General features: G+C 47.9%; 2 protein-coding genes across 5 annotated transcripts; both read left to right on the forward strand.

Moving 5' to 3' along the window:
* Positions 1–1,587: 1,587 nt before the first annotated feature.
* Positions 1,588–9,965, forward strand: TARM1 (T cell-interacting, activating receptor on myeloid cells 1). 4 transcript variants are annotated; one of them, XM_068992114.1, is made up of 6 exons: positions 1,588–1,721; positions 6,417–6,452; positions 6,561–6,851; positions 7,136–7,432; positions 9,336–9,473; positions 9,793–9,965. In XM_068992114.1, exons 1-6 carry the CDS (start codon positions 1,688–1,690, stop codon positions 9,795–9,797), a joined length of 801 nt encoding a protein of 266 aa, XP_068848215.1. In that variant the 5' UTR covers positions 1,588–1,687; the 3' UTR covers positions 9,798–9,965. The 4 variants fall into 4 exon arrangements, with proteins under 4 accessions (XP_068848215.1, XP_068848214.1, XP_068848213.1 ...); XM_068992113.1 differs by lacking the exon at positions 9,793–9,965 and adding an exon at positions 8,469–8,663 and having other exon boundaries at positions 9,336–9,460; XM_068992112.1 differs by lacking the exon at positions 1,588–1,721 and adding an exon at positions 3,192–6,182.
* Positions 9,966–19,647: 9,682 nt separating this feature from the next.
* LOC138097216 (vomeronasal type-1 receptor 1-like) lies at positions 19,648–20,556 on the forward strand. The gene has a single exon (XM_068993485.1). The coding sequence runs from the start codon at positions 19,648–19,650 to the stop codon at positions 20,554–20,556; it is 909 nt and encodes a 302-aa protein (XP_068849586.1).
* The last annotated feature ends 815 nt before the right edge of the window (positions 20,557–21,371 follow it).

A 21,371-nucleotide genomic window follows, 5' to 3' on the forward strand; every position in this document is an offset into this window, starting at 1 on the left:
AACTGGCCTTAAAAAATAAAAGTGCTTACAAATCAAACAAATCTAAATTTACCTACTTTGTCTTCTCATAAGACCAAGAGGGAAACGAAAGATGTTTGGGTTTATTAAACATGCACGATGTACTATTAAAGAAAAATTATGCTGTGAAAAATATATACTTTTAGATGTATGAAATATAGCCTTAGGTCTGCAATCAGAAAATGCTGGTGTATCATTTCAATCACTTGGTTTTGTTAAGGTTCCAAGGGTTGAAAGTTGTGACATGTAAAAATGGTAAGGGAAACATTTCTGTGTGTAAAACAAATAGAACACGTGTTGTTGGCGAAGAGAAAGGATAAAGAACAGAGGTATTTTTGGTGGAAAAAGACGATTATTATTTTGTCCTACAGCTGTTTGTTTCTGGATGAGAAAATGCAGAACAAAGTTGTTTGGATCCAGAAAACGATCAAAGACTTAGGAAAAAGGAACTTTGAGGAGAGAATTTTGTATGTTGTCAGGATTAAGATTAGATTGAATTTAATTAGGTTTATGAACGTCCTTGTTAACAGTAAACTGATCCAAGGCTGAACTTGTTTCGTTTTTTTGTCTCTGTTAAGAAAGCAGAGTTCTCCTAGAATATTGCTCTGATTTTGATAACAGAGACTGCCGATGGAAAGTAATTGTTTTGTTTCTAATACTTCTGACCCCAGTGTTCAGGATGGAAAAACTGCCCCATAAAGCTGTCACAGGGTATAACTATCATGACGTGTAACGCCACCGGCTTAAAGTTTACTGCTTAAAGCACAGGTACAGTGTTTGTGTGACCACTGGGTATAGACGATAAAATGAACGGCCTATAAAATATTTCTCTGTTAGCATACCTCTGAGCCTGTTCATGATAGCTTATGAATTTCCCCCAACGTGGACAACTAGGCAATATATAAACAAAAAGGAGGCCTAGCATCGAAGGAGGTGGCTGGGCCCAGAGCAGGCGGAAAAAAGAGCCTCTCTGGCAATGTTGGGAAAATATGTTGATTATCAATGATTCCTACGAAAGGAGCCACAATTAAAAGGGGGAAAGGATGGAAGAAATGTTCACATATTGAGGTGTGGGGAAGTCATTCTGGCCTATACATGATTTAATTTACACTTTAGGCTAACCAAAACAGCCTGTTGAGGACGCCAGCAGTGAGAATGAGTCCTAACCACTGGACCGCCGGTGAGGTTCTAGGAGTCTACTTTGTCAACTGAATTCTCATCGTCACAGTCTGTGAAATAATTTGACAACAGCCCTTAGTTCTTAGCCAGTGGGCATGTCTACCAACCAACTGATGCTTGCCCGGGATTTCCAATATCCTCAATGGCGAAGCGCCTTCACCTCTTCAGGAATCCTTCAGGCTCATGCCTAAGGCATCTGGACGCCTACCTATCTGAAGCCTGAAATTTGCCCGAGACAGGTGAGGATTTCCTGTGAGCCAAGTTCTTGTGCAAGAAACATGTTGCAATTGGCATCCTCAACACGTTTCCGGAAGGTGTGGGAAGAGGAAACCGCACTGCCCAAGAAGACTGTTCCTGCCCTCACTCTGGAGCAGGGGGGCGGTGAGCCCTCACTCTGGAGCAGGGGGGCAGTGAGGCGCCGGTCATTCCAGCTTTTCCCCTTTCTGTGGCTGCGAAACAGAAGGATCCCTGGCCCAGCTGACATGCTACGATGCTTTCCAAACTACTTCTCCTCTTCTGCTTCAGTAAGTCTCACAGGGCCGGACATGGAGAACACAGAAATAAGGTAACTGGTGGGCAGTTTACATGGGGCTTGGAGAGAGAAATGACATCAGCTTTAGTTACTGAGTGCATATCATGTCGGAAACCGGAGTGTAATACACACATTCCCCCTAAACCAGGGCTCAACAAACGGCACTTGCTCTTGTCCCAGCTTTGTTTGGGATGTGTGCTGAATGCCTGGACGTTATAGGCTTGTGCTTTTCTTTGTTTCTGGCTTTGGGTTTTCTTAAGACTGACTCACACTGTTTTGCTAACATAAAAATACATGTTAGAGCCTCTATATCAATACCATGAATAAAAGTCCCGTGTCACATAGAAGGTAACTATAAAAAAAGGCAGCGAGATAGTAAATGTGAGAAGATGCTGTGTTCCGTGTCAAGTTTCTGACCCTGAAATACACACTTTCTTTATTAGAAAGGCAAGCAACCATGACCGAGATACACTGGAGGCTAGTTTCAAATAGACGTCTTGTTGATATCATCAAAGGCAATATGAGAGTGCTTACGGCATGCTGTCATGCAGGAATTTTTTTTTTTTTTTACTATTTTTTAAAGAATCTTTTTATTTTGATTTGGGGTATAGCCAATTAACACGGCTTCCCAAACGGCTCAGTGGTAAAGAATCTGCCTGCCAATGCAGGAACCTCAGGAGATACACGTTTGATCCCTGGGTTGGGAAAATTCCCCTGGAGAAGGAAATGGCAACCCACTCCAGTATTTTTGCTGGGTTAATCTCATGGATGGAGGAGCTTGGTGGGCTACATACAGTCCGTGGGGTCACAAAGAGTCAGACACGACGGAGCGAGTGAGCATGTACGGCCGATGAACAGTGTTGAGACAGTTTCAGGTGAACAGCGGAGGGACTCAGCCCTACACATACAGGTACCCCTTCTCCCCCAAACTCCCCTCCCATCCAGGCTGCTGCACACCACTGAGCAGAGTTCCCTGTGTCTATAGTACGTCCTTGCTGGTTATCCAGTTAAATACAGCAGTGTGTACACGTCCATCCCAAACTCCCTAACTATCCCTTGTCATGCAATGCTTTAACCATCCTTCCTTCCACCTAAAATCATCACACATAACACCAGTGGACCATATCCCACATTTGGGAGGCACCTCTCTGATCCTTCCCCAAACAACCAACCAACCAGCCAAGCCAAGCAAAACCCTGCAAGAGAAGATCAGGTCCGCATCGACAGCTTAGGACTCAGACGTGAGTTTGCAGAACCAAGGGGCTTGCTTCAGATTGCACAGGTGGTATGTGAGGAAGCCAAATCAAACCCAGAAGGGTCTAGCTCCCCAAACGATTCCACTCAGGCACAATGTTCAGTTAAGAGAAACATACCCACGTGGTCTTTGGTATGGAAGCACCCTGGGCGTGCCTGACGGGACTTGAGGGTTGGAAGATGCCCACGGAGGGAAAAGATACGTGGTTCAGAATGTCCCCCGCCCTCCAGCTATAAAGCTAAGAGGTGACACACGAGTATTTCCAGAAACCAACAAGGCTTTCTATTCACATGGAGAGGAGGACTCGCCTCCAAGGGGGCCTTTGCACTTGGCTTTCGGCTATCATGCCAACCCACTCCAGTACTCTCGCCTGGAGAATGCCACGGACAGAGGAGCCTGGTGGGCTGCAGTCCACGGGGTCGCAGAGTCGTGCACGGCTGAGCGACTGACACTTGAACGCCCTTCACTTCTCCCGTCGCCATATCTTTCTGATCCCCAGACGGCTGCTCGTGTTCCTCGCGCCAGAGGCTGTTTCAGAGACACGTCTTAGCTGTGCTTTCAGAGGGAAAGGCAGGGCTGCTGCACGCTCGCAGGAGACGCAGCTCCTGCACGCTCGCCATCTGCGGGAACTTTGGGAAAACCACGCCAACATCTGAACGTTTCCTCATTGTTCTGGGTTACCTTCACAACTAGGGTCAAGTATGCATGACGTTCTTGGGCAGGCTACAGTTCCTGGGGTCACAAAGAGCTGGACACGGCTGAGCCGCCAACACAGCACACCACGTGCTCAAGAAGCGCTACTTTTTTAACCAATTGACTTGTAAAGTGTGGTCTGTGTTGGGTCCCGTTGCTGCGTGTAGGCTTCCTCTAGTCGCAGCGAGTGGGGGCTACTCTCTAGCTGTGTCTCATCGCAGTAGCTTCTCTTGTTGTGGAGGGCGGGCTCAGTAGTCACGGCCCACGAGCTTAGTCGCCCCGCAGCATGTGGGATCTTCCCGGACAGGGGATCTAACCCATGTCCTCTGCACTGGCAGGAGGATTCTTTTTTAAAAAAAAATTAATTCATTTATTTTAACTGGAGGCTAATTACACTATTGTGGTGGTTTTTGCCACACGTGGACATGAATCAGCCATGGGTGTACATGTGTCCCCCATCCTGAACCCCCATCCCTCAGGGTCATCCCCGTGCACCAGCCCTGAGCACCCCTTCTTATGCATCGAACTTGGGCTGGCGATCTGTTTCACATACGGTAATATACATGTTTCAATGCCATTCTCCCCAATCATCCCACCCTCTCCCTCTCCCACAGAGTCCAAAAGTCTGCTCTTTACATCTGTGTCTCTTTTGCTGTCTCACATATAGGGTCATCGTTACCATCTTTCTAAATTCCATACATATCTGTTAATATACTATACTGGTGTTTTTCTTTCTGACTTACTTCGCCCTGTATATTCGGCTCCAGTTTCATCCACCTCATTAGAACTGATTCAAATGCATTCTTTTTAATAGCTGAGTAATATATCATTGTGTTGTTCGATCCCTGGGTGAGGAAGATCCCCTGGAGAAGGAAATGGCACCCCACTCCAGTACTCTTGCCTGGAGAATCCCATGGAGGGAGGAACCTGGTAGGCTACAGTCCATGGGGTCGCAAAGAGTCGGACACGACTGAGCGACTTCACTTCACATGTACCACAGCTTTCTTACCCGTCTGCTGATGGCCATCTAGGTTGCTCCCACGTCCTAGCTATTGTAAGCAGTGCTGGCAGAAGGATTCTTCACCACTGGATCGCCAGGAAAATCCAAGCACTACCGTTTTATGTTTTTTATTCCTTTTCTTTTTCCGGCCATGCAGGGCAGCATATGGCATCTCAGGTCCCCAACCAGGGATCGAGCTGGCTGGGGACCTGCAGTGGAAGTTTGGACTCTAAACCACTGGACTGAGAGAGAATTCACTGTTTATTATTCCTTTTATCATTCGGTCCCCTCTGACCTGGTTGGACATTGATTCCATTAACAACTGCTTCCAGAGATCTTTCAGCCTTTGAACTTTTAAAACCTTCTCCTTTCAACCATTTGCAAGTACGTATTTCAGAGGTATTCTGGGCATTCACAGTGTTGTGCAAAGCATCAGCCCACACTTTTTCATCATCTCCAACATACCCTCTGTACTTGTTAACCAATAACCTGTTTCCTCTTTCTCCTCAGCCCCTGGGGACTACTACTGTACTTTCTGCCTCCATGAATTTGCCTGTTTTAGGTATTTAAGTGGAGTCATTGCCGTATTTGTTTTTAAGTGTGTCTGGCAAGTTTCACTTACCCTAACGTTTTCCAGGTCCATCCGTGCTGTAGCGTGTGTCAGAACTTCATTCATTTTCATGGCTGAATAGTATTCCATCATGTGTATGCACCTCATTTTTGCAATCCGTTGATCTTTTGATGGACATTTGGGTCTTCTCACCTTTTGGGTATTTACTTTTCTGCTTTTTTCAAAACATGAAACATAAGATTTTTGATTGACTCATGCAATTTTAGCTCAAAGGCTTGGTAACTTCCCTCTTTCATTGCAAGACACAGAACTGTTTAGTTCACATAGGGGTAAAAAGAGGAAATCTCTTAGCCACACAGACCTAACCAACATTCGTTGAGTTAGATCTATCTCTCTCTTTTAATAATGTTAGAAAACAGGCTTGATATTAGCTTTAAAGAGATATTGCTGCTGCTGCTGCTAAGTCGCTTCAATCGTGTCTGACTCTGTGCAACCCCACAGACGGCAACCCACCAGGCTCCGCTGTCCCTGGGTTTCTCCAGGAAAGAACACTGGAGTGGGTTGCCATTTCCTTCTCCGAAAGAGATGTTAGCACTCAGGTAAACCTGTATCTACCACGTCCAGGCATTAACGGTAGTATGTGTGTGTATACATACACACTTTTCAGATTCTTTTCCCTTACTGGTTATTGCAAGATATTGAAAACCGTTCCGTGTGCTATTCAGTAGGTCCTTGTTGCTTATTTTATGTACAGTGGTGTGACCCTGTTCATCCCAAGCTCATAATTTATCCCTCCCTTCTCTTTCACCTTTGGTAACCATAAGTTTGCTTGCTATGTCTGTGGGAACTAGGAGCCCACAAGCAGCACAGCCAGAGAGAGAGAGAGAGAAAGAAAGACGTGTCAAACTAAGCGTGGCTCAGGTAGAAGGAGAGGGTAAGAGGCTCGGGGGGATTCTGCGGAGCCGAGAAGGGTCCTGGGGTCTTGGGACGTGAGCGCAGCCCTGGAGAAGCCCTGAGGGTCGGGGTGAAAGACCTGGGAGCAGAGCAGGGCCCAGGGTCCAGCGTGGGGACTCACGCACTCCCGTGGGCGGGAGCCCCAGGACGCCCCTGGGGGCCAGGAGGTGACCACGCGGGCCCCAGGCTGGTGTCTGTGTCTCATTCCCTGCAGGGCTGTGTGTCGGCCAAGCAGACGGAGGAAGAGCTGGTGAGTGGTTCTCCATGGCCCCTCCTGGTCCTCCCTCCCAGGGACCCCCGCTTTTCCCTCCCCTCCGTGGGCTTCCCGAGACCAGCCCTGAGACCCGCTTCCTTCCAGAGGCGCTTCCCAAGCCCTCCCTCAGGGCCTGGCCCAGCTCGGTGGTTCCCGCCGGGAGCTCTGTGACCCTGCGATGCGGGACTCCCACCAGGGACGTAAGCTTCGCTCTCAGGAAGGCGGGGAGCGTCTGGGAGATGGTCCAGTCACCCGACTCCACAGAGGGCCAGGCTGAATTCCATCTCCCCGATGTAAAGTCCAGCCTCGCGGGAGAGTACACCTGCGAATACCACAGGAGGGGGAACCCCCACGTGAGCTCAGGGCCCAGTGACGCCCTGCTACTGCTGGTGACAGGTGAGGGGGCGCCTGGGAAGGACAGACAGCCCCCGGGGCCAGGGGCCGAGGGAGGGACCGACGAAGAGGCGGAGAGGGAGGGGAGATGGAGAGAGACAGGGACAGAGGTGATGCCTTGGTTTGATCCAGGGCTCCTAGGAGGGAAAAACCTCCTTGTTGGAGTCAGACAGAAAGAGCAAGAGGTCATTCGCACGTCCCACAAGAAGCCCCTGCCAGGAGAACGGGGCAAGCGGGGCACCCAAGGCTCCCCTCTCCGTGACCTCAGAGTCCCCCTTCTCTCACAGGGTATCTCCGTAAACCTTCCCTCCAAGCCCACCGAAGCGGCGCAGTGACCGAGGGACAAGAGGTGACCCTGCAGTGCCAGAGGCCGGCCACGGAGCTGGGGCTGGTCATGTTCGCCCTGCTCAAGGCAGGAAGCGCAGCGCCGGTGAAGGTCCGCCCGTCGGCCGGGCGGGAGACCGACTTCTCCCTGCTGAACGTGAGCGCCGGCGACAGCGGGAACTACAGCTGCGTGTACTACCAGGCCAGGGCCCCCTTCCTGGCTTCACAGGCTAGTCCTCGCCTGGAGATCCGGGTGGCCGGTAAGGTTCTGCGGGATTTGAGGGCTTCTTTTCAACGGCAGTGAGTGAGTGACTTATCCTTTGGCTCTCATTTCTACTCCACTTGCACTTCTGTTTTTTAAGTCGATTCATTTACTCACTTTTGGCCGCACTGGGTCTTCGTTGCTGCCCCTGGGCTTTCTCTAGCTGCACAGGCTGGGCTTTGCGGCAGTGTGCAGCCTTCTCACTGAAGTGGCTTCTCTCCTTGGGGGGCTCTGGTTCAGTAATTGTGGCGCATGGGCTGAGTGGCTCCACGGAATGTGGGATCCTCCCGGACCGGGGATCAATCCTGCGTCCCCTGCATTGCAGGGTGGGTTTCTAACCCCTGGACCACCAGGGAAGTCCACGCTATCTCCTCTTTTTAATGCCTTTCCTTTCCTACTTTCTACTCCTTTGCTGTTGTTGTGGTGCATTCTTGGTCAATTTCCCCTGCTTTTCTTCAAAGCGATCAAACCCAGCATCCTCAGAATTCTTTCACTCACTCTCGCATCTCTTAAAGTTTGGTTTATCCTGGTGATCTTGATTTTATTCTCAAGAGAAGGTTTTTTTTTTGTTGTTGTTGTTGTTCTCAGAATGTGGTGATGTCTCAATTTAGAGAAACGGATGCAATATCTTTCCATATCTCAGGTCAATTACTGTTTGAATTTGAGATGATTTTGCTTCCTGGCAGAATTTTGTTCCACTGACTGCTACGGACTTTCCTTCTCTCAACTTTGTCAACTTTTCTCTCTCTCTCTCTTTTTAAAAATTTATTTTTATTTATTTATTCGGCGTCACTTAGTTGCAGCACACAGGATCTTCAGTGGCAGCATGTGGGGTCTAGTCCTGTGATCAGGGATCAAACTCGGGCCCCCGGCATTGGGAGGGCAGAGTTGTAGCCACTGGACCACCAGGGACGTCCCCCTGTGGATGTTTATGATTAGAAATCAGGGTCTGTGTGCTCAGCCCCAAGATGGGGAGAGGGCTTACCGAGCGAGGCGGTGTCATTACTCTGCCTCCTGGTGGCTCTTGCCTGCAGGGAACAGCGCTGGTGGTGGTTTAGAGAAGAGCTCGGCACTGACTGGGATGTGTAGGGGAAAGACACGAGCACAGGCTTCTCTTTCGGGACCGAGACCCGCGCCAGGCTGGAGCCTTTCTTGGCTGAAGCGGACACCCTCCAAGGTCCAGACGCTGGGCTACTAAGCTGTTTTCTAGACTCGCTGTCGGCATGAAGGTCTGTGCGATGGAGGGGGAAGCAGATGAAGCTGCTGAGTTATTTCAGTGCTTTGTGGAGCAACTTAGGTTTTTAGAGTTGTTCCTAAGGCTGTGTGTGTGAAATCACTTCAATCGTGTCTGACGCTTTGCGACCCCATGGACTGCAGCCCGCCAGGCTCCTCTGTCCATGGGATTCTCCAGGCACGAATACTGGAGTGGGATGACGTTTTCTTCTCCAGGGGAATCTTCCTGATCCAGGGATTGAGCCCATGTCTCTTAATTCCTGATTCATGGAGGTAGAAGGGAAAACGGAAATGCGGGAAAGTGGAAATGTGATAAAGAACAAATAAGTGGAGACTTCACTGGTGGCCCAGTGGCCAAGACTCTGCAGTCCCAATGCCAGGGGGCTGGACTTGGTTCCCTGGATCCTACACCCAGCAAATAAGATGTAATACAGCCAAATAAATATGAGCAAAAGTAACAAATAAGCGAAAGACACATGACAAGGCAGAGGGAATATAAAGAACAGAGGCGGCAGGTGGGACCACTGCAGTGCTTATTGTTCCCATGATTGAAACTTCAGCGTCGGTGCAGCTGACCACCGGCCAGGAAAACCGGGCGGCCATATGAGAGCCACTCTGGGTAGATGACGCCCTTGCATGGTCCGTGCTGATCCACGTCTCTCTTTCAGCTTCTCCGCCTTCCATAACCTCGGATTACACCACGGGGAACCACATCAGACTAGCTCTAGCCGCCGTAATTATGGTTATCGTGGGGGCTTTCCTGCTTGAAGCCTGGTGTACACAGAGGCACGTCTGCGGGGAGTCAGGTAAAAGAAAACAGTCCTGAACACCTCTTTTCACAGGCTGCTATCGTGATAGAGGGGCTGACTCCATCGTCTACCACAGAACTTGTTCTTTAAAAAGCTTACTTCTCTGTCTGCACTGGGTCTCAGTTGTGACCCTCGGGATCTTTAGTTGCAGCCAAGGGGGCTCTAGTTCCCTGACCAGGGATCGAACCTGCGCCCCCTGCATTGGGAGTGTGGGGGTCTTAGCCACTGGACCCCCAGGGAAGTTCTGATGGTGGCTAACTCTCTACAGTCAAATATGCCTACAATACTCGCTCCTTTTCTCCTTGCTTACTTTCAGGATGAAGGATCCCAGGTCCCCAGAGCTGGAGAAGCCCGTGGAATGACTTATGCTGAACTGGACAGCAGAGCCCAAAGTAAAAGTTTTCCCAGCTGGAGAAGGAAGGGAGAACTTCCAGCAAGGAGTGGATGATGAGGGAGAGGCCCCTCAGGGGACTAGGCAAGTGGGAGGCTCTTTCCTCAGATCGCCAATAAACGTGTGTTTCCTTCTCCTAAAGAACTTCTTTTAAGTGAGAGGTATTATTCACATGGAGTTAAACACACACATCTCAAGGGCACAGCCTCCATGACGCTATCTGTTTATTTATCTATCATCCGTCCATCCTAGTCCATGTCCATCCATATATCCATCCATCATTCCATCTATCTATCATCTATCTCCCCATCCTGTTCCGTCATCCATCCATTTATCCATCCATCATCCCATCCATCATTCCATCTGTCTATCATCTATGTATCTATCCTGTTCCATCATCTATCCATCCATCCATCCATCATCCCATCTATCTGTCTATCATCTATCTCCCCATCCTGGTCTGTCATCTATCCATCCATCCATCCATCATCCCATCTATCTGTCTATCATCTATCTCCCCATCCTGTTCTGTCATCCATCCATCCATCCATCCATCCATCATTCCATCCATCTATCTGTACCTGTGGTCCGTCTCGGATGCCGTGTTTCTTACCCTGATGGTCTGGTCCAGCAGCTCTACGGTGCTTCTCCTGCTCAGACCACTCCAGAGGGTGCAGTATGTTCACATCCCCACTGTTATGCTTCGAGCCCGTTATCTCCGAACCGACCGAGAGAGCAAGTCCACCACAGTATTGCAAACGCAAGAAGGGAGTTTGTTTATTCCTAGCGCGCTAGGGCCCAAGTCTCATCCCGCACAAGGGAATCCGACAAGAGCCCCGAACAAAGGAGTATGGCGGCTTATATAGAGGCAGTTCTTTGTCTCAGTTACAGGAGTAGCTGGCGTTACGTGATTGCCCAGGCAGGATGAGCGCATATCCTGTCTCTTTCTGGTAAACATGACTCAGGTCCTAGAGACCGTCGTTTGGTCCCTAACACCCACAGGACACCACAGATGCCCCCTGGAGACCAGAGCTGCCCACGCCATCCTTTTGCTGGTGGTCACCCTCGTCATTGTTTACACACCGAATTCCACTTTTTCTTTTTATCTCACGGTTCTTGTAGAGTTTCGTCTGTGGTTGATGCAGACCTCTAATGTCTAGGTTTCCTGTTTTCCCACCATTTCTCCTTTCCTGCTGCTCCTTAGGGATCCTAGAACTGCCAGATTCTCCTCTTAAGTTGACAGCAAATATGATTAAGGTGATAAATATTTAGTAGACTGCTGGAATAATAATAGAAATTATTCTGTCACCACTCAGTGCCAAGTGTTTAAATCGAGTTATAACTAACATATATTACATTAGTTTTAGTTTTATGACATAACGAACAGGTTTTACGACATAACGAATGGGTTTTACGACATAACGAACGGTTACTTGCGTGTGTCGCAAAATGATCCCACGATTCTCCTTACTATCTGTGCACCCCCCACACACATTGTACAGATTCCTTCTTGTGATGGGAACTTGAAGTTTCAATCCCTCAGCATTTTCCAGAGATGCAACAGTGTAATCGACAATAGTACTATGTTGGACATCCCATCCCCATGACCTATTTATCTTGTAACTGGCTGTTGATACCCTTTGACATTTGTTCTCAACACCGTTTTTTAGTAAAATCCCATGGACACAAAAGGTCAGCTTATTGCAGGTGCTGCTTTGGGAGATCTGAAAGTCAGTCCATGAAATTACCAGCTCAGAGAAGACACAGCTTCCGTCTTGGCATTGTCGCTTGCGTATTTAGTTTTTATCACTGCAAAATGGAAGAGCAACAAACATTTGTTTTCTGTTCATCCTATTTCTTTCTGTTTTTTAATTTTTAAAATTCTGCCTTTACTTTGGACAGTGTGGTGTTTTTATATTCCATTAAAATATTATACTTTAACGGTATAACTATTTTTTATTGGTGGTTGTAGCTGTTATATATGGATCCCAAATAGCGTGTCTATATATTTGTTGCTCATAATTAACGCTATGCTCTTTGCTGTCATGGACTACTTTTGTCTATGCAAAATAAAAAACGAAGACAAAGGGAAGTTTATCCACGTATCAGTGTGATTGCCATTTCTATTGTCTTTGGCATCTTCTCTGTATAAATGGTTTCCACTTTGGTAGGATTTTTCCTCTGTTTGAAGAAATTCATTTACCTTTTAAGGAGTTAGGTTTATAATGAGTGAGTTGTTTCAATGTTTGCATGTCTGAAAATATTTTAATTTTATGTGCTTTTTTCCATATTAAAGTGTATAAAAATTTAATACAATATGATCATAATGCTGCTGCTGCTAATTCGCTTCAGTCGTGTCCAACTCTGTGCGATCCCATAGACGGCAGCCCACCAGGCTCCTCCGTCCCTGGGATTCTCCAGGCAAGAACACTGGAGTGGGTTGCCATTTCCTTCTCCAATGCAGGAAAGTGAAAAGTGAAAGTGAAGTCGCTCAGTCCTGTCTGACTCTTAGCGACCCCATGGACTGCAGCCTACCAGACTCCTCCGTCCATGGGATTTTCCAGGCAAGAGTATTGGAGTGGGGTGCCATGGCCTTCTCTGGTGATCATAATAAAAGCATACTAAGCAACAGACAACCTTGTTTTAAACACTAAGGAATTAAATGCCTGTATGTTATTTTTAGCTTTTAAATAATTGACTAAAATAATTTCAGGAATAATATATTTTCTTCCTCACTGAAATACTACTCCAATTATTAACACTTTAACACGTTTCATATATCAACTACTCTCTCTATGTTTGATCCCATTATCACTAGATTTTTATCCAGCCACTTCAGAGCACTGTGTGAACATGGCGAATTCCACCCTTAGCTGACTAGCATGGCTTTCCCTAAACAAAGACTCCCTCCTGCATGACCAGCACACCGCTGTTTGATTTAGAAAACCGACTTGGATACAGCACTATTAGCCGCAGTTCCTGTTCAGAGTTTCCATCTGATCCCAGACGTCTCCTCCTCGTTTCTGATTGAGATTCCCAGCAAGATTTCTGTGCTGCATTTGGCTGCCATGCCCTTTCCTTCTTCCCCAGTCTGTCTCTCTCTGTCTTTCCTTTTTTAATCCTATCTTTGACCTCAGTTCAGTTCAGTTCAGTCGCTCAGTCGTGTCCAACTCTTTGCGACCCCATGAATCGCAGCACGCCAGGCCTCCCTGTCCATCACCAACTCCCGGAGTTCACTCAGACTCACGTCCATCGAGTCCGTGATGCCATCCAGCCATCTCATGCTTGGTCGTCCCCTTCTCCTCCTGCCCCCAATCCCTCCCAGCATCAGAGTCTTTTCCAATGAGTCAACTCTTCGCATGAGGTGGCCAAAGTACTGGAGTTTCAGCTTTAGCATCATTCCTTCCAAAGAAATCCCAGGGTTGATCTTCAGAATGGATTGGTTGGATCTTGACCTACTTCACTCTATAGGATGACCCTCCTCTTGGTGTTTCTGACGACTCCTCATGACAGGATCAGTTTACATTTCCTATTCTAGTTCTATGGAAAACACCATTGGCAATTTGAAGTGGATTGCATTGAATCTGTAGATTGCCTTGTATAGTGTTGATACAGAGCAGGACCCTGTGGTCTTTGCTGAGGCCTCACAATGTCCTCTACGTGCCTTTCGTCTGTGGAATAACTTTAGCCAAAGAGTAAGTTCAATAGCAGAAGTTAAAACGTGCAAAAAACAAAGGAAAACAGTCAAACAAGTCCAAACAATAATAATGTAGCTATTAAGCAAAGTCGAGGACCTTTAGTTTCTTTTCAAAGGCTCTAGATAATATTCTGAGCCATATCTTGTGAGCTGTCTTGCAGACACTGAAACCTCCCACTAGGTGGAAGATGTTAACTACATCGAGACCATACCGTAGCCTCACAAACGGTGCCGCAATTCCAAGAACTGGCCTTAAAGAAATGGGAACAAACCACAGAACTGAACACTCACTGCACCTAAAACAAGACGACGCTGGTCAGACCACCAGTGACCAATTTCAAGATGACTGTCAGAGCTGACTGTTTGCATGTAGCCCCTCGCCTCTGTCTATAAAACCTCTCACCCGCTGACTGTCAGCAGAGGGACTTGGCCATTGGACAGACGTCACCCCTCCCCTCATGTCACCTGCATCTAAATAAAGCAAATGTTCTTTTCACCAGCCTGGCCTGTAATGGCTTTTGAGTGGCGAGCAGCTGGACCCCATTTTCGGTAACAGGATAATCACCTTAACAGTATTGATTCTTCCATCTGAAAAGCGGAATATATCTGCCCCTCCTTTGTGTCACTTGAGTTTCTTTCATCAGCATCTCAGACTTTTCGAGGATAGTTCTTTTCTCTCCTTCAGTAGGTTTATTCAGAGATGTTTTATTCCTGTTGCAATGGTAAATGGACTGTGTCCTTAACTTCTTTTTCTGACAGCTTGTTGTTCTAACGTACAGAAATGGGAGAGATTTCTGGGTATTAATTTTGTCTCCTGCAGTGTTCCTGAATTCATCAGTGAGCTCTAGTGGTTTCATGATACATCTCTAGAATCATTTATATATAATATTGCCTCATCTTGCAAAACAGTGACAATATTACTATTTCCTTTCAAATGTGGGCTCCTTTTATTTCTTTTTCTTCTCTGATCACTATGGCTAGAACTTTCAAAATTAGGTTGAATAGAAGCGGTGAGATTAGTTGGTTTAACATGTTTCTTGATTTGTTTTCGGTCTCGATGATCTGCCCATTGATGTAATGGAGGTGGCGAAGACCCCTCTATGACGGCGGCGGTACCCTGGATTTTTCCTTGTAGATCTGGTAACATTTCTCTTGTATATCGAGGTGCTCCTCGGTTGGGTGCGTATGACTTTGCAGTTGTTACATCTTCTTTGTAAGTTTAACCTTTGATCATTAGTGGTGTCCTTGTCTCTTGAAACGGTCTCCGTTGTAAAGACTGCCTTGTCTGCTTCCCAGTCCAAATGACCCAGCACTCGGAGATGGGCTGGTGGTCCAACTGGAGCCCCAAGGAAAAGGATCCATCGGTGATTTGGGGCAAATTACAGTCTCCTTGAAGAGTATGTGGAAGTGAGGGACATCTGACATTTCTAAGGAGAGGGATACTGCCTTCAGAGTTGTGTTTCCAGATAAAATAGACCTGAGGCTATAAGGAGGAAAGATAGTGGAACTTAAACTCAGGAGAAAGCCCAGCCTGCAGATCTCATGCTGATGATCAGTGAGAACACACTTTGGGACAGTTTGGAAGAGTGAGGCCATGAAGGAAAATGCCCACCGGGAGACAGTGAAGGGAGCCCGGGTGCTCTGTGAGTGTCCCTCCCCTGGCTATGACTGTCACTGTGAACTTGGGCTCTCCCACAGGGAACACAGAAAACTCTCCTGCCCTCTGCTCAGCTGCTCACGTGGACCTTCTCAGTAACTGCCAGGATTGTCCCTAGTCCCCAGGGGTGGGTGAAGGTGACGAGCACTGGGGGTAAGATCCGGCCCTCACTGGAGACGCCCCAGACTCTCCATGCAGACATGTCACCTCCACTCCAGACGACATGATAATGGCTCCTCTGTGGGGAGAGTGGGCCCAGGGGCCCTGTCCCTATAACTGGGGCCCATCCTGACCGACACTTCCCTGCACAGAGTGTGGCGCCGAGTGCAGGCAGGTGAGTACTCCCTTGTGTTCAGTCTCAGGGCAGGAATCAGGAGAGCCGGCTCTCAGTGGGAGAGGAGCTCAGAGCTGCATTGTCAGCACCTTGGGCAGGACAGGTGCCCCCCTGCCTTGTCCTGAGCTGCCCCGTCCATGCCCTGGCTGGCAGGTGGAAGGGGAGAATGTGCTGGGGTGTGTATCTGAGTGGGACCAGAGCTGGGAGTTCACTGCAAATCCTGTGTCCTGGCGTCCCTGACAATGAGGGGAAGAGGGAGGGGGTCACTGTGGAATCTGTGCCAAGTCCTCTATGACCAGAGCCGCGGGCTTCTCAATATTGCATAAAAGTGTCTACTGACCTCGGACCTAATTGATTAGGGTTGGGTGTGAACATGATGGAATAGGTCGATGTGCAAGAGTTTCGGTTAGAACCTGAAAGTCCTGAACTAAGATCCAGTGACAGACAGACAGACAGACAGACAGACAGACAGACACACACACACACACACACACACACAGAAACACAGAGAGAAAGGCCGCCTTTCTAACAACACTGCGATTCCCCTTCGCTGGACGACGTCTCTGTGTGTTCGGCCGTGGTTTGCCTTTCATGGTTCTCTCTGTGTTTTATGTTGTGTACGTCAGTGTGGCTCATGTCTTCCCCTCTCTAACTGAATAACACAATGCCCTCAGCCTTATTACCATGAGCAGCAGGGAAAAGAAAAAAGAATTTGTATTGAGACGGAGTTCAGTTAACTTTCCAACCTGCCGTAGGAGTGTAAATGTTAGAAAGCAAGCATTGTTAGATTTTTAAACGATTGGAATCAGGAGCTGAAGGAGTACCGTCGGTGATAATTCAATGTTTTCTATTAGGAAATACAGTGAAATGGACCTTGGGCCATGCCACAAATTGATGTTTGTGTCTCACAAATATTCATGTGCTGAAATCCTATGTCTTAAAGACGAGGGTGTTAGAAGAGCCTTTGGAGGCACTTATATTAAGTAGGAGGCCCTTTGTGAATAGGATCCCCAACTTGTCCAAACTGGGCTTCCCTGGTGCCTCAGATGGTAAAGAAACTGCCCGCAATGCAGGAGACCCAGATTCGATCCCTGGGTCAGGCAAATCCTGCCCTCTCCAGAATTCTCGCCTGGAGAATCCCATGGACAGAGGACCCTGGAGGGCTACAGTTCATGGGGCCGCAAAGAGTCAGACATAACGTTTTTTCACTCCCTGTCCAAATTCATGGACACTTCCGTGCCCAGGCTGGTCCACCCCCACCTGTGGGTGCAGAGAGGCCCCTGGGGGTGGCGGGCGCTAGAACGTGTGTTCCTGTCTCAGCACAAGGGCCCCTTCTGTGGGTTCATTTCTGACTCTGGCTGTGGTGGCGCCCCCCCCGCGTGTGACTGCTTGCGGCTGGGGGTCAGGGGTCGGGTGGCGGCAGGTGTGTCCTGCAATTCCGGGTGATCACTGTTGGTTTCAGGGAGGCACTTGCCCTGTGTGGTGATCTTTGTGTGTGTCCCACAAAAAGGACAGACAGTAGCTATGGCCCCATCACTCCCCCCAGCAAATACTCAGCCCAAGAGGAAGGAGCTGATGGGCCATGACTGATCACTGAAATTGCAGTGCATCCACGAAGTACCTCACGATCTCATACATGCACACGTTCTGGAGGAGGCCACAGTCGACAGGACTGACGCATCCATCGCCTCGCGTATTAGGTGTCGTCACTGTGCTCACCAGGTTCTACATTAGCCCTCAGACCTCGTTCAGAAAGACTGCATCCCTTTACCATCTTTTTCCCTTTCCCCCAACCCCAGTTCCCAGGCGACCACCATTCGACTCTGTTTCTATGAGACTGTTTTTTTTTATAATAACTCTACCTATAATGGACAGAAACGGAGAAGGGAATGGCAAGTATCTATGTCTGGATATTTCACACACCGAAGGGTCCTCGACTTTTATCCACGCTGTTGCAAAAGGAAGGATTCCCACCTTTGAAGAACTGAGCTCTCTTCCGCCGTACAATGCACCCCAGCTCCCCGACCGGCTCGTCTGTCAGTGGGCGCTTGGCTTGTTTCCGTGTCTTGGCTCTCGTGGCGACAAGGCAGCAATGAACACAGGGGTCCAGACATTGCTTCGAGATCTTGATTTCATCCCCTTGTATATATACTAGAAGCAGGACTGCTGGGCCTTATGGCAGATCTGGTTTTAGTTTCCGAGGAATTTTAACGTTTTCCACAGAGGCTGTACCCGTTTATGTTCCCACCAACAAACAGTGCGTAAGTGTTCCTTTTTCTCAACATCCCTGCCAATTTGCCCCCTCTTGTCTTTTGGGGAACAGACACTAACAGGTGAGAGACGCTATCACATTGGGATTTTGATCTGATGACTAGAGATACTGAGCAGCTGGCCATGAACCTTTTTAGCCCTTTGTTTGCTGTCTTTGGACAAACATCTACTGGAGTCCTTTGTGCATTTTAAACTGGGTGGTGGGTTTCTCCAGGAATCCCTTTCACATTTAGGATGCTGGGTCATTACTGGGGTGTGGGTTGCTGATACTGTCTCCTGTGGCACAGCTGCCTTTCCATGGCTTCCTCTGCTCTGCAGAGGTCTTACGTGATACACTGCCATTCACTTACCTTTGCTTTTGTTGTTAAATTCAAACCACCGTGACCAAGACCAGTGTCAAGAGCTCACCTCTCTCCTCTCAGAGCTTCATGGTTTCAGCTCTTAGCCCAGCTGAGCCCATTTTTGGGTGTGATGTAAGATGGTCTGCAGTTTTTCTTGTAGTTTTAAAAATTGGGACATAACTGACATAACATTATATGAGTTTCATGTGTACAAAATACTGATTCAGCACTTGTCTATGTTGCCAGCTGGTTACAGTAAGTCTAATTAACATCTATTATACACGCATTACATTTTTTTCATTCAGTCAGAATTTGGTAGGTTTGTGACTACCAGTTTCCGTCTTTAGACGTGGATGTTCAGTTTCCAAACAGCACTTGTTGAAGAAACTATCCTTTTTCTATTATATATTCTTAGTGCCTCTGTCAAAACTTAATTAACCACTGGAGCTTGGGTTTGTTTCCGCCTCTTTATTCTGTCCCACTGATCTGTCTGTTTAAATGCCCCATATGTGTTTCTGTTACTATACATTTGACATACAATTTGAAATAAAGAAGTTTCACGCTTTGTTGTTCTTTCTCAAGATTCTTTCACCGTTTGGGTATTTTTTGATTGACTACAAATTTGGGTGTTTTTTTTTTTTTTCTGTTTCTGAGAATAATGACATTGAAAATGGTTAAACTAAGCCAGCAATGTTGCTGAAGAAGGCAGACACGTTTCCAAAGCTGACAGACAGGCCTTACACGGAGACAGGGGACCAGGATATACAAGCAAGTAGAAAGCTGTTGGATAACACGGGGCGCTCAGCTCGGTGCCCTGTCATGGCCTTGAGGGGCACAACTGGGAGGTGGGGGAGGCTCAAGAGGGAGAGATATATATATGTATGTATGTATGTATACTTATGGAGAAGGCCATGGCACCCCACTCCAGTCCTCTTGCCTGGAAAATCCCATGGACGGAGGAGCCTGGTGGGCTGCAGTCCATGCGGTCGCTGAGAGTTGGACACAACTCAGTGACTTCACTTTCACTTTTCACTTTCATGCATTGATGAAGGAAATGGCAACCCACTCCAGTGTTCTTGCCTGAAGAATCCCAGGGATGGGGGAGCCTGGTGGGCTGCCATCTGTGGGGTCGCACAGAGTCGGACATGACTGAAGCAACTTAGCAGCATGTGTACTTATATTTGATTCACATTGTTCTACAGCAGAAACTATCAAAACGTTGCAAAGCAATTAGCCCCCAATTTAAAAAAATCAAGTAAAAGTAAATTTAAAAATATAAAATAATAATGGTGGATGCTTTGGCTGGCATCAGGACATGTTATCCGGTTAAAGTCACTTCTCTGGACTGCGACAGTCTCTTCTCTTTTCAGGAGAAATAAGATGTGGGAATTCTCGTCCACTGTTAGTTGTGCAAGAAGACTGCTGGTGTCTCTATCTGCAGAGTCTCCTGTCTGCTCCGGGCCACTCTGAAGTCCTCCCCATGTCTTTTCACGGAGAGGCCCTGAGAACCATAGGCCAGGCAGCGCTGAAGACCACGTATCTGACACAGATGGGGGTTGGGGCTCTGGGCAATGCCATCCTTCTGTTCCACAACATCACTCCAGTCTTGCTTGGCCACAGCCCGAGGCCTCCACACACCATTCTCACCCACATGGCCCTGGCCAACCTTTTGTTTCTTCTGTCCTCTGGGGTTCCCTACACAATGGCAGCTTTCGTGTCAAGGAAGCCCCTGTCCAGCCTCGGGTGTGAGTTTGTGTATTACGTACAGAGGGTGGCTCGCAGCACCGCCCTGTGCTCCACCTGCGTCCTGAGCACCTATCAGTCCTTCACGCTCACCCCCAGGAGAGCGGAGTGGGTGATGCTCAGAGGAAGGGCCCCCAGGGTCACTGGCCCTTCCTGCTGCACCTGCTGGATGCTCAGTCTCTTAATGAGTATCTGTGTTCCCTTGATGACTACTGGTCCAGAAAACACAAGAAATGATACTGACAATCAAGGGAAGTGGTTCTGCTCACCCACAGCTCCTTACGCAGGTTTTATGTACTTTTGGTTCATCTCTGATGCCGTGTTTCTTACCCTCATGGTCTGGTCCAGTGGCTCCACGGTGCTTCTCCTGCTCAGACACCACCAGAGGGTGCAGTATAGCCACACCCCCGCCGGGCACCACAGACGCCCCCCGGAGACCAGAGCCGCCCACACCACCCTGATGCTGGTGGTCACCTTCGTCATCTTCTACGTGCTGAATTCTATTTTTTCTTTTTATATCAGTGCCCTTTTAGATTCTTGTCTATGGTTGATACAGACCTCTAGTGTCTTGGCTTCATGTTTTTCCACTGTTTCCCCCTTCCAGTTGCTCCTGAGGGATCCTAGAACTCCTAGGTTCTGCTCTTGAATTGTTAGAAAAAGTGGTTAAATAGCTAAATATGTAGTGCATCTGTGTTTAATCTCTCAGTCATGTCTGACTCTTTGCAACTCCAGGCTCCTCTGTCCACGGAATTTTCTAGGCAAGAGTATTGGAGCAGGTTGCCATTTCCTCCTCCGGGGGATTCCCCTAAACCAGGGCTCAACCTGTGTCTCCTGCATTAGGCAGGCTCTACCACTGTGCCCCCTGGGAAGCCCCTTAGATACATAGTAGACAGGTTCAGTAATCGCCAATTCCTTTCTTCTGTAATTATTTATATATTTGTTTTATACCCACTTTTACTGAAGCGTAATTAATGTGACATTGTATCACTTCAGGTCTTACAACATTATGATTGGATATTTGTATATGTTGCAGATAATCAAACAAGTCTAGTTAATATCTATCTACTGCCAGGTTGTTTTCAGTGTTTGTCATGTCCGATTCTTCGTGATCACGTGAACTGCAGCACACCAGGCCTCCCTGTCCTTCACCACCTCCCAGAGTTTGCTCAAACGCACGTCCATTGAGTCGGTGACGCCATCTCATCATCTCGCCCTCCGTTGCCCTCTTCTCCTCCTGCCCTCAGTCTCTCTCAGCATCAGGGTTTTTTCCAGTGAGTCAGTTCTTCACATCAGGTGGCCACAGTATTTGAGCTTCAGCATCAGTCCTTCCAGTGAATATTCAGGGTTGATTTCCTTTAGGATGGACTGGTTTCATCTCCTTGCTGTTGAAGGGACTCTCAAGAGGCTTCTCCAGCACCACAGTTTGAAGGCATCAGTTCTTCAGTGCTCAGCCTTCTTTAT

This window comes from Capricornis sumatraensis, chromosome 20 (genome assembly GCF_032405125.1).
Source record: "Capricornis sumatraensis isolate serow.1 chromosome 20, serow.2, whole genome shotgun sequence".
Lineage (NCBI taxonomy): Eukaryota > Metazoa > Chordata > Mammalia > Artiodactyla > Bovidae > Capricornis > Capricornis sumatraensis.